Raw genomic sequence first — 14,195 nt, 5'->3', positions numbered from 1 at the left:
CACCAATGCACCATATTTTGACGAGAACTTGTTTGTTTTGTTTGTAAGTTGTGTATGTAATAACTTAATTCGTGTGACTAATTTATGTAAATTGTAAACTGTTAATCGTAGTTGCCCTGAGGACGAGGAAATATATCCTTGAAACGTTGGCTTTGACATAATAAAACGTGTTTTAAAGAAACCCGTGACCGAAATTGCCATCATTGAACCCAATAAATTTCTTTTGTCATTAAATGTCCAAAAAATATATTTACTCGCGAAACTGGAACAATTTCAACTCATACCGTTAGTTTTCACCGCTCGATAGTCAACTCTAGTGCTGCACAGATTAATAACGCGGTTTGTATTTGGTTCATAGAAATCCTACTAATTAATAGTTTATCCTTCGAAGTATAAAGCTGCTTTCTCTCGAGTCTATTTAGGCACTATTTTATGGTTTTATTAGCACAAATATTCATCGAAAGACGCAATCGGAAAAATAGTCTTGAAAGATAAAATGTTTTCACAATTTTCGCGACACAATGGTCAATTGTGTTCTTCAAATCCAATGAATTACAGTATTCTTTCAATACTATGATTGACACCGAAGAATCAATAGTATTCATTTTCTGCTTACATTACGGTTCTTTCATCAACCATAATTTTATCAAAAAAAAATGAAAAAAGCAAACAATGAGTTGGGTATAAATGTATCTCTAATTATAGCGTTTTATAACCTGCTTTCGAACCTTCTAAGTCTTTTTCTTTTAAGTAATTACTGCATATTACCTAGGGTATTCATTTTCTTAGTTTCCAAGTTCATTTTCACTTGATAATGACAGATTAAAGCTTCTTAATCATTCCTGTGAATTTTCTCACCCCCTAGTGAAGGTAACTTTTCCAGAGACTTAAATGAATTTTCCCATAAGCGAACGTAGAAACTACGAATCCGGCGAGTAATTACTCTGCAGCACTTTGACGCACTTCTTCATACACTGGGGGCACCAAAAATGTCATGAATGGTTAAAAAACTATAATCTTTTCAGGACAACTAGGATGTCGAACGTATTCGACAGTGATTCTTCGGCAGGATTTTGCTCTGACGAAGACGTACTTACCTTACCAAACAGTCCCAAGCCGTGGTGTGGCCTTTGCTGTACGTAAGAGTCGTCTCCATTCCACTCGGTCCATGGCTGCAGTTCGCCAGCTCTGCAGTCTGCGTAGGGTCCGCAGGTCGTCTTCCACCTGATCGATCCACCTTGCCCGCTGTGCACCTCTCCGTTGACGAAGACGTTCGATACCTTATATCGAGCTTAGGGCATTTTTTCTTGTCGACCAGTGTTCTTTTTACTTAGTAATATTTCATCGGAAGATTCTTATGTGAGATTTTGTATTTGAAGAACTCACAGAAATTAACATCTGCCAACGAAGATCTAATTCTCCATATTTACGTTCCTAAAGTGATTTAAGTTAAAACTTCTTTTCCTCGCAGACCGTCCCGGCAGATTCCACCTGCTCGAGCACACCACATCGTCCAGTTCGGACTCCATTTTCACCGATCCCGCCACACCGATCGGTCCATTTGCGACAGAAATTAACCAAGCCTACTATTCCGAGGAGGATCTTGCCGCAGCGCGAGACGAAGAGGAATCGACTCCGGTTCGAAAGGAACCATCGTCGACGGCACTCAAACTTCAGTGGCTCAGCGTGCACCGAATCGATCCGATTGATCTATGCGCGAATCAATTAGCCGATGATAATTGGAGGGAAAAGCTATCCATTGCGAACGTTTCGAACATATGTGTAAAAAGTAGCGGTTACAAATGGACGGCAAATTGTCATGTGGAAGCCGTAAGCAATATCAGTTTAGACGGAGGCATTAACGAAACCGAGTTCAATGCTGAAGACACAACAGACGATAATTGTGCAGAAATGGCGCTAAACTTACGCAACAATATGGCAACATCCTGTGCTTCAGTGCACATCCAGAATACCGACGCAGTCACGACACCGACAGAGGAAACCAAGGACAAAGGCATTTTCAACGTCGCACGGGTCAAGAAAGTCGAGCTCACGGAGATAAAAACACCAAACTCTCTGTACGCAACACCACGTAAGTATAGATGCGAACTAGTGCTCGCTCGCTTGTGCTCTCGTGCTAATTTTGAGTCTAATTCCAGTCCCGATTACCCAATCCGTTGAACGAGTCAGTACAGTTTGTACGGATCAGCAACAATGGGTAACACCAAGACTGCCGGTAGGCGAAGGCAACGTCCTTCGCAAGGTAGTTTCGTTATCGTCCGGAAAAATCGGGGACAGCACGCCGGTCAGCAAAATCTCCCGCCCGACGTTCGTGCCCGAGAAGCTGAACTTTTCGGCCTACGAGAAGTTTGAAGGTAAGCATCAAGGATCATAGAATGTTGCTGGAGTTGAATTGGTGAAATACTGCTTCTGTACTGTGTTCTTCAAAACTGAATCGTTATGTTAAATTTTTAATTACCAATCTATCTTTCAACTGAACATAATTTTATCCTGTTATTGATAAGCCGAAACCTATCATGGAACACGATAACACGCCGGTAAGACTAGATACATACCACTACCAATGCGACAATGTAACCCTCTAATATCTCACACCACAACTCAATAGTGAACGAAACCAAAAACTGCTGATAAAACAACTCGGGCACAGAAGAGTTAACAGCAGCCCATAAAATAGCCTGCTACTCGTTCCAAATCAGTCTCAGTGCAAAACTCAAACACTGCAGTGCACAGTCAAATTGATTATTACTTTTTATTTCATTTTTTTAACCAAACATTTCCTCATCGTCAAAATGGGCGATATCATAACCGTTAAACAGAAGAACTTCAGTGAAAAACTTTTCGCTGAGAAAAAATTTTTCCATTCTACCGATTTCACCGAATTTCGTGAATTCCGTGGCGGAAAGTTTCGTCTTTTGCTAAAAAATTACCGACAACGTATCCAACATAAGAGATCGTTCGATAGATTGCAGTTAGTGTGGAAAAAACCCCATTTCAAATGCGAAATCTTCAATGCTCTAATTGGTCTAGTAATGTACCGTGAAAAATCTGTTCTCGGCCAGAGTATAATTTTGCTCTGCCTTATGTACGAGGCACGTGCGTTAGTTGTAGTGTTTAGCGAACGATATCCATGCTATAAGTGGCACCGACCAAAACAACAGTCCCCACCGACTCCTCCTGTTGCCGGTGGCACCCGTGGTTCGGCTTATCAATCGTTGTCTTCTACTGATAATACTGTTCCACCGACGGAATGTTGTATGCGATGTGCGTCACCCGTTTCGGTCAATGATGTAAACTTACTTGACACTTTCTCGTTCCAGGCCAAATGCTGATGAATTGGCTAGCGTCCACTCTCCAGTACACAAATGTGACGGTCACCGAACAGGAACTCCACACGGTGATGTTGCAATACTGCACGAACCTGATGGTGGCTGGTGTCATCAAACAGATACCCGATAAGCTGGCGCCAATTCAGGAGACGTTTCGGGTGAGTAAATTGAAAGTATTCAGATCCACACATCGCCTCAGTAAGAAACAAAACGAATCCTTCTACAAGAAAAGATTTAGTCCATATTGACATTGTTTGTGCAAGTTTAGAAACACTTACCCTATAAGTGATGAAAAACAATGAAAGCTTCTTCACTTTGCGGGGATCAACACTGTAGAAAAAATATTTGTTCCGCATGTAAAATAGATAGGTACCTTCTTTCAAGAATATTTTCTCGAAAAACGGTGGACTAAATCACAGTGTAAATTGTTGATGTTTTGGCTTTCAAAGGCGGTTATCAGTAACTTTTTAAAAAAGCGTATAATATAATATATTTACTCAAACATTACCCATTGAAGTGAATTTTAATAGTTTTCAAATTTGCAACTTTGCGAAATCAGACTTTTTTCCTTGGTACATACTGTCGTTCTTAAATTATTGCAAATAATTGATCTGTTTGTGGAAAACCTTGTTGAAATTCATACATGCCAAAGCTGGATGGTGCGAAATCACATCAAAATTGCAATTTTCTTTGAATAAAAATGCGACTTTGTTTCGATAAATCTTTCAAAGTATTGCCCATCTTTAGATATAGGCCCCTATTACAGAAGACGAGGCGATTCATGTTTGACATGCGATTGGTCATGAGTTCGAATATTAGTAGAATCAGACCGTTCGGTGTCGGAGGGAATTTTTTACGCATGGGTTTATTCCCGGGCTCCCTTTCAACTCCTTACTTGACCCTTTTCCCACGCGAAATTCCAGAACAAAAAAAGTCACACACCATTGAATGAATAACTCCAGCGGTAGAGTCTATAAATAAGCGTCTTTCTTTCTCTAACCACCCGTGAGGACGTAGCCGGAACCGTTATTGATCTTATCCAGAGCGGATGCTTCTGAATTGTTGTACATTGAAGATAGTAAATTAATTCCAATTTAGCCACCTTACGGTGGTTCTTTGTGCAACTTCACTAGCTCAGGTCTATCACGGAAGAGTAACGGAAATGTACGGTCGTTCAAGCTCAAACATTTCCTGGCTAAGCTCAAATGCCGTTACGACAAAAGCTTTCATCTCTTGGGGCCATCCACGAATCAAGCCACTTTTCGATGTCTTCATATAGAACTGCTGAACGAAATAAAAAATATGACGGGTGAGGTAGGATTTATTATCGAGCGTTTCTATATAAGTTGTAATGACTTTGGCAGTATGGAGTCGAGCGTTGTCATGCAGCAGAATCACTTTTCGGTGATTCTACTTGTATTGTGCTCATTTTGCTCGGCTTAATTGCATCAATTGAGATCGATACTGTTTTCTAGTGATGGTGTCGTTTGGTTTCAACAGCTTATAATAAATAACCTAGTCTCAGCAAATACACAGCATTACCTTCGCAACGTATGCATTCACCTGAGATGACAACGTAGAAGCATGACCGGGCAACACCAAGACTTTCTTTTCTTTGAGTTTCTGTAATGAATCCCTTTTTCATCTTCCGTTACGATGCTATGAAGAAAACTTTTTTTACCGCTGGAGCAGTGGTTGACAGGCACAAAATACGACGCTCTACGTCCCTTGCCCTGAAATCATGAGAAACCCGAATTCCCTCTTTTTGAATCATTTTAAAAGCATGCAATCGCTTGGGAATGGCTAAGCGGGTAACTCTTTACATCGAAGTAAGCTGTTCCTGCGTTTGACATGGATCTTTATCGAGCAATTCCTCCAATTCAGCGTCTTTGATGGTTTTTTACGTTCCTCAACGCGGACTGCCTACAACATTGAAATTACCATCTTTAACCGTTATGTCCTCGACGGGGTACTAGGGACCTTTTTGGATTTCACAAGACGAAATTAAGGCAATCTAAACATATAAAAATGCAGCTCTGTCTGTCTGTCTGTCTGTCTGATTCATATAGGCTTGGAAACTACCGAACCGATCGGCGTGAAATTTTGTATATTGGGGTTTTAGGGGCCGGGAAAGGTGACTAAGATAGTTCGAGACCCCTGCCTCTTCTGCAAGGGAGGGGTCCCATACAAATGAAACACAAATTTCTGCACATCTCGAAAACTAACCAAGCAAATGGAACCAAATTTGGCATGTGGATGTTTTTAGGAGCGACAAATATCATGTTGATTCGACACCCTTCCCTCTTCTGAAAGGGAGGGGTCCCATACAAATGAAACACAAACTTCTGCACATCTCGAAAACAAACCAAGCAAATGGAACCAAATTTAGCAAGTGGATGTTTTTAGGAGTAACAAATATGTCCATGTTGGTTTGACACCCTTCCCTTTTCTGGAAGGGAGGGGTCCCATACAAATGAAACACAAATTTCTGCACATCTCGAGAACTAACCAAGTAAATAGAACCAAATTTGGTAGGTGGATGTTTTTAGGGGTAGCAAATATATCAAATGCAATGCAATGCAAATGAAATACGAATTTCGCACAGCTCGAGAACCAATCAACCAAATACAACCAAATTTGGTATGTGAATGTTTTTAGAGGTAACAAGTATGACCATAGTGGTTCGACTCCCCTCCCTCTTCTGGAAGGGAGGGATTCATAACAAATGAAACACAAATTTCTGCTTATCTCGAGAACTAACCAACTAAATGGAACCAAATTTGGCAGGTGATTGTTTTTAGGGGTAACAAATATAATGGTTTGACACCCCTTTCTCTTCTATAAGGGAGGGGTCCCAAACAAATGAAACTCAAATTACGCACAGCTCGAGAACCAATCAAGCAAATATAACCAAATTTGGCAGGTGAATGTTTTTAGGTGTAACAAACATGTCCATAATGTTTCGACACCGGTGTCTGGAAAACAGCCGAAAATGATCAAATACCACTCAATATGAGCGTTTCTTTAATCAGATTGACGCAAGGAGGACAGAAATTATTCCCAAATGCCATTTTGAAATCCAAGATGGCGACTTCCGGTTTCCGAAAAACAGTGGCAAATGACCAAATACCACCTAATATGGGTATTTCCGGAACTGTTATGACGCACTGAAGCCACAAATCGACCTCAGACAACGTTTTGAATTGTAAGATGGCGACTTCCGGTCTCTGGAAAACAACCTAAAATGATCAAATACCACTCAATATGAGCGTATCTTCAACCAGATTGACGCAAGGAGGCCCGAAATTGTTCCCAAATACCATTTTGAAATCCAAGATGGCGACTTCCGGTTTCTGAAAAACAGCGGCAAATGACCAAATACCACCCAATATGGGTATTTCTGGGATTGTTATGATACACTGAAGCCACAAATCAACCTCAAACAACAATTTGAATTGTAAGATGGCGACCTTCGGTGTCTGGAAAACAGCCGAAAATGATCAAATACCGCTCAATATGAGCGTTTCTTTAATCAGATTGACGCAAGAAGGACAGAAATTGTTCCCAAATGCCGTTTTGAAATCCAAGATGGCGACTTCCGGATTCCGAAAAACAGCAGCAAATGACCAAATACCACCCAATATGGGTATTTCCGGGATTGTTATGACGCACTGAAGCCACAAATCGACCTCAGACAACAATGTGAATTGTAAGATGGCGACTTCCGGTGTCTGGAAACAGCCGAAAATGACCAAATACCACCCAATATGAATGTTTCTTCAACCAGATTGACGCTCAGAGGCCAAAAATTGTCTCCTAATGCCATTTTGAAATCCAAGATGGCGACTTCCGGTCTCTGCAAAACAACCTTAAATGATCAAATACCACTCAATATGAGCGTATCTCTAACCAGATTGACGCACGGAGGCCCGAAATTGTTCCCAAATACAGTCATACCTCGATATAAGGCAACCTCGATATAACGTAACTCGATATAACGTAACTCGATATAACGTAACTCGATATAACGTAACTCGATATAACGTAACTTTTACCTCGATATAACGTAACTTTGAAAATGTATTGAAATTGAAAATAAATGATACAGCAACTGTTTTTGGGGTATAAATTGCTTCAAAAAAATGTTTGTAGTAAGTTTAAAAATTAATGAAACTAATGGAAAAATTGTCCTAAATGGGCATAAGAAAGGTTTAAACTTACTAAAAGGTGATGGAAAATAGGTTTTCACGCATCCTTCAGTAATGATTCACAGTCTTGCATCAATTAGAAAAAAAATATTTTTTTTTGCTTGTTGAAATTTTCTCTAAATGGGCATAAGAAAGGTTAAAAAATACTGATAGGTGATGGGAAATAGGTTTTCGCACATCTTTGAGTAACCGCCAACAGTCTTGCAATTTTTTTTTTCTTGTTGAAAATTGTCCTAAATGGGCATAAGAATGGTTTAGAATTACTGATTGGTGATGGGAAATAGGTTTTCACGCATCTTTGAGTAACCTGTGTATCAATTGAAAAAAAAATTTTTTTTGCTTCTGAATATATTTCTAAATGGGCATTAGAAAGGTTTAAAAATACTGATAGGTGATGGAAAATGGGTTTTCGCGCATCTATGAGTAACCAATAATATTCTTGCGTATATTAAAAAAAAAATTTTTTGCTTCGATATAACGTAACTCGATATAACGTAATGAAAACAAAAATAAAGTTGTCTTATATCGAGGTATGACTGTACCATTTTGAAATCCAATATGGCGACTTCCGGTGTCCATAAAACAGCCAAAAGTGACCAAATACCACCCAATATGAGTATCTCTGGAACGAGAATGAAGCTGAAAATTGACCTCAGACACCATTATGAATTGTAAGATGGCGACTTCCGGTTTCCGAAAAACAGCAGCAAATGACCAAATACCACCCAATATGAATATTTCCGGGATTGTTATGACGCATTGAAGCCACAAATCGACCTCAGATAACATTTTGAATATTAAGATGGCGACTTCCGGTTTCTGGAAAACAGCCGAAAATGACCAAATAACACCCAATATGGGTGTCTCTTAATCCAGAATGACGCTCAGGGGCCAGAAATTGTCCCCAAATGCCATTTTTAAATCCAAGATGGCGACTTACAGTTTCTGAAAAATAGCTTAAAGTGACCAAATATCACCCAATATAAGTATCACCGGATCAAGAATGATGCAATGAGCTATAAATTGATCTTAGACAACAGTTTGAATTGAAAAATGGCAACTTCTGGGAAACAGCCGAAAATAATTGAATTCTACTACATATGGATATGTCCGTAATCGAAATGATGTAAAGAAGCCAAGCATTGACCCTGGAAACCATTTTGAATTAGAAGATGACCATTTTCAGTTTCTGGAAAACAACGAAACTAACTGAAATGCACCCAATATATATCCGGAATAGAGGTCATGTACAAATGCCAAAAGTTCCTCAACTTTTGCCATTCCGATAAAACCAATCATTTTTAAACGATATAATCCAATCGCAAGGAATCAATAAATTTGAAATGTTTAAAATTATTAGATTAAACACTAAAATAGGCGGGTTTGCCGGGTCAGCTAGTTAAATATAAAAATGAGTGATATCATAATTTTTATTAAAAGGCAATTTTTGAAAACATTAGTTTCTATATTGTAGCAAAAAAAGAGAATGAAGGGAACTTGATTTTTTTTTACCCCTTACATCCACAAATTAAAATTTTTGTAACTTTGATAATTTTCATCCTATTTCGATAGTTTTAGCACCAAAAGATTCAGTAACTTCTTCAATTTGAAATCATTGTAAACTATGCTTCGGAAGATTGTTTTTCGGGGACATGTTCCGAAACTGAAGTATTTTATGAACATTTGAACAGAACCCTATTGGTTCAAAGTTCACCAAATTTCTTCCACAGGCCATTTTTATGGTTTTGGATGTTATGGTGATATGCTCCCAAACCGGTCCTTGCGGAACAGATTCCACGGAGGCTTTTAGTGGCCACAGAAACAATTGAATAATATAACGTCACACACCATCCAATATGGGTATTATTAGAAGCGGGATGATATCTAGAGACCGGAACCTCCGATGCCCCTTTTTCCGGTATTGGGAAGAGAACAAAAATTGGCTGATTTCCGGTCTCTAGACATCATCCTGATTCCACAAATTCCCATTTGTCATTTTTGGCTCTCTTCCAGAAACCGGAACTCGCCATTTTGAAATTCAATTGTCATATATTCATAAATTTCCTCAGTTTCGGAACACATTCACCGGACAAGCCGGATTTCCGGAAATGAGAAAGTTCTTTCAGAGCACCGCTGACACTGCTTTGAAAGTAGATAAGTTGCTGAATCTTGTGGTGCCAAAACTATTGAAATCGGATAAAAATTGTCAAAGATACAAGAATTTTAATTTGCGGGTACCCGGGGACTCCGTCGGACGTGTCAGATTGTAAGCGACGGCACATTGTTTCACTTAAAACAGCATTCCCATAAACTTTTTTAAACTCTCGATGCGCTTCAGCTGCCGTTTTCTCTGACTGAAATGAGAAAATTAACGCAAATGACGATTATTTGACACATCATCTTTAATAAATAACAATAAAGTCATGCACCTCGTATATAAAAACCTGAACAGTATTACACTTTTGTTCAGTTTTCATTCAAAGAGAGATAAAATTAAAAAGGGTCGTATTGTCAATGCTTAAGAAGTTTGATATATTTTTTAATCAATTGAATAATATTTCTACACCGCTTGAGAACAATTTTACCAAGGAAAAAAGTGTGTGTATGTAAATTCTATAAAACTAATGGTGTCATAAGTTTTATTCAGTTACATTTGATTTCAATCTGTAGGAAAATTTGTTGTTTAACTATGTTAGAAAATTTAGTATAAATTCAATGCTATTTAATTTTTATTATACTGAAGTCAATTTTTATGTGCAATTTTTACGCATATTTCGGAGTTTATATGTTTTGCGTGCCCCTCTCTAACACTGATTTCGAGACACACACCGGGGTTCACCATTTTTTTTTTCAAAATTTGTATGTAGCAGACATGAGTGGAAACTCAAGGTTTTTCGAGTTTAATATGTCCTGTTTAAATACATTGGCCGAGTTCAAATTCACGTAGAATAACGTAGAAATTCGTAAAGACAATATTTGAAATTTTTGATTCTTTTATCAATTTAATGTCGATTTGCGCACAACTTGAGAACAATGTCACCTAGGCAAAACTGATTAATGTTGTTAGAAAACAATTTCTTCAATTTTTTGAAAACGTATCTATATAAAAATGAATTACTGGTCGTTCGTGACCACATATTTCGGGAACGGTTTAACGGATTTGCATGATTCATTTTTTGTTTTGTTCGTTTTAGGCTGCGTCGGGTTTACACGCAAAAAAAGTTGGGACAATGTTCTAAAAAAGTTGAAAAAGATAGAAAACCAATTTAACTACGAGAGAACACCAAAACGAAAACACACAAATTCGATAATCATACCAGTTGATGAATTGTGCATCAGAAGGTTCAAAATTTTAAACCAATAAAATGAATGAATCTAAACATAAAAAAATGGAGTTCTGTCTGTCTCATCCTTATAGACTTGGAAATTACTTAACCGATCGGCGTGAAAACTTGTAAATAGGAGTTTCTGGGGACTGGGTTCCCATACGAATGAAACATAAATTCTTGCATAACGTATAATTTAATAGACTGAATGGAGCCAAATTTTGCATGTGCGGGTTTTTGAGGGCAGGAAATGTGTTTTTAATTTGACACACTTACTTGTGACGCGAATCAGCCCTCGGCTGAAAACCTCAAAAATACAGACGAAAATTAGAAACATAAATGAAAAATAAATCAGAACAATTTAAAAAAATAAAACACGTTAAAGTTCATGGCGAAAAGTAAACAAATTAATATACACTGAGCAAAATTTTCTTTACGTTTGACTACATTTACATTAAAAAATAACTGTAAGATTTTTTTTATAATAAATGTGTTTTCTGACTTTAAGCAAAAATCTAAATTTTCTTATTTATTCAAATACAACTAAACATTTCTGCAAAATTAGCTAAAAAATTCTCCGATTCGATTATATATAGGACTCGATTAATTATATATAGTGATATATTATATATTGTCTCCCAGATGGTCTCCAGGTACGATCCTGGTCAACAAGACAGTCGTCGTAGGTTCGAGTCTCGGCTTGGGAGAGACTGTTAGTGTCAGTAGGATCGTAGCGCTAACCCCGCAATTGTCCTGTACACTAAACATTCGGCTGCGAAGTCTGTGTATTAAAAACAGAAGGTCAAATTCCGAATTAGAATGGTAGCACCAAGGCTTTGCTTTAGTGAAAACAAAATTGAAGACTACATATAATCGAGTCCGACCTGCATTAGCGTCTATAATACTAGTTAACAAATTTGGAAAAAAAACCCTAAAGCTCATTATATATAGCTTTAATGGTTAATTCTTGTGAATTTTGGTGGCCCTAGTAAATGCTGAAGTGCGTAAAAAGTCTCTAAAAAGTTATCTTAACTAGAGGCACCAAAATTCAAAGGAATGATTAAAAAGCTATAATCTTTATTTTTCAGTTTGAGCTCTAGGGTAAAACCCTTGTTTACCAGTGTAATTTGAAGGATTATTAAAGAGGAGAAGTTTGTTTCGAACCTCTCATATGCGATCACTTCCGAACAACGCGTTTAATATAACAGCCACATAACATGTAGACAGAGCCGGATTTATGGGGGGGCCCAGGGGGCCCGGGCCCCGGGCCCCCACATTTTTAGGGCCCCCACAAATCGACAAAAAGATTTTTTCTCTTTAAAAAAGAGATTTAATCAAAAGTTCGATTTACAGTAAGAAAATTCGAACAGACCATTACAATCTGACACTTTCCTTAAGTGTTATTTTTTCGCGAGCGCCAATATCGCAACTACATCCATAAGAGTTCACCTTGGATTCTCTTGGAATGACACACATTAACACACCATTTGAATCGAACCAGCGCGCATTAAACGCCTAGAGTTAAAGTTTGGCCGACTGTCATTAAAAGCGCCAATCGAAGTGTCAAAACTCGTTCCAATCGAACATCAGCAATGTTAAAACTATGATGAAAAAACTGTTGACTGTTTGATTGGAACTTTTCGATGACAGTCGGCCAAACTTTAACTCTAGGGCTTTAGCGCGCATGGGTGGTAAAGCAGATAAAGAAAATAACCCACAAGTTTTTTAATGCATTGCTTTTGCTCACTGGTCCGAATCAGGGATACCAGATGTGCTTTGCAAAATGCAGATTTTCTGAGCTCGTGTGCAAATTTAATTGACCTGCAGATATGTGTAGTTTTTTCCTAGTTTCCATTATTGTCAGAGTCGTCTTATATTTGTGCAGTCTTTCTCAAATTGTGTGCAAATTTTTGCCTGTGGATCGCATTTTTTTTAAATTGCGGTAGTTTTTTTTCAGGTATCAGTAAAAAGTTTGAAGATGAAACATATTAAAAATAGGTTGCGTGCGACTGTGAAGAATGAAAGGCAGTCAAACTTAGCATTATTAAGTTTCGAGTACGAGTATACTGAAGAAGTTATGTTGATTATTTAATTAATAAGTTTTCTGCAAAAAAACTCGTAAAGCATAGTTTCCAAGCAAAGTGAAAAATTTGACAAGTAAAAAGCTTAAATTTTCGCTTGCGAAATCTGTCGTGAAAACCCGTTTGTGGAACACGCAGGTATTTCACCAGTCTGCAATTTACAGTTTAAGTGAAGCGAAATTCACGAGTTTACACTCCGAGCGAAGTGAAAATTGGCTGCAACTGACAGAATATAAACGCACGCAAGTTTTTGCTTGCTGCTGCTTTTTTCACTAGCGTATGCATGCGTGAAAAAAGTGAACACAAGAAAAAGATGAGATCCACAACCTTTCGCGATCGCACAACGATTTCGCTTGATCGAATTTGTCTACAGTTCCTAGCGAAGTGAAATTTTTGCAGGTTGCATTTTTCACGAGCGTAAAAAAATGATCATTTTGTATGAGATTTTCACTTCGCTTGGAACTCTAAATAGGACTTAAGAAAAAATTCTAACAAATTTTTGGTAATTTTTCAATAGCAAATAAATGCTTTTAACTCGTGCGATAAAAAAACAGTTTTGTTTAATTTTGGGGCCCCCACTATAACTGGGCCCCGGGACCCCACAATCGTAAATCCGGCCCTGCATGTAGATCTACGTCAACCTTGGTGCCGTGGCTTTGCACAATAAACCTTCTGATTTTTTTAATAACTACAAGAGTTTTCTCAAAACAATCATTAGCGATTGACATTGGAGAAGTTGGTGTTCGTTTAATGTGTGGTATTTTTCACGTGACCTCCACCATTTAAGCTTTTTAACTGATTTCGCAGTTTACACGTTTCAATGCTGATCACCCAAAAAAAATTGGATTTTTCGCGACATGTTTTAATGGTTTTCCATTATTAAATCGTTTGTTCTGAGTGGTTGAACTTATAAAATCCAATTCCAGAATGTTGACGGACTTCACCGACCTTTTCTTTTTTTTTTTTATTTCGTGGTAACCATCGTATCAGTAAAGCTTCATATTAGTGTTTCGATACTTTTACCATTTGAAACTGGACATTATGAAAAATATTAAAACATATCAGAAAAGGTACAAAAATGAGTACGAAATTTAGTACAAAAATGATTCAAACTAGAATTGTTAGCTAACTGGTAAAATTCAATAGAAAATTCATCGTAATATATCAGAACGTGAATTCAAGCCATATCACTATCTGGGAACTGAGGTAAACAATGTGAAAAACCGGATT

The 14,195-nt window shown here is 37.9% G+C and overlaps 1 protein-coding gene across 3 annotated transcripts in view; it reads left to right on the top strand.

Annotated features, from left to right (window-relative positions):
- Positions 1-14,195, top strand: part of LOC129728112 (protein cappuccino) — a 39,229-nt gene that overhangs the window by 20,114 nt on the left and 4,920 nt on the right. For all 3 annotated transcript variants that reach the window (XM_055686508.1, XM_055686507.1, XM_055686509.1), the window contains 3 exons: positions 1,472-2,092; positions 2,160-2,375; positions 3,342-3,508. In XM_055686508.1, the coding sequence (XP_055542483.1) occupies positions 1,472-2,092; positions 2,160-2,375; positions 3,342-3,508 (1,004 nt within the window). The remainder of the gene's footprint in view (positions 1-1,471; positions 2,093-2,159; positions 2,376-3,341; positions 3,509-14,195) is intronic.

This window comes from Wyeomyia smithii, chromosome 3, assembly GCF_029784165.1.
Source record: "Wyeomyia smithii strain HCP4-BCI-WySm-NY-G18 chromosome 3, ASM2978416v1, whole genome shotgun sequence".
Lineage (NCBI taxonomy): Eukaryota > Metazoa > Arthropoda > Insecta > Diptera > Culicidae > Wyeomyia > Wyeomyia smithii.
The sequence above is the reverse complement of the archived record's forward strand: the minus strand, read 5'-3'. Positions and strand labels throughout refer to the sequence as shown.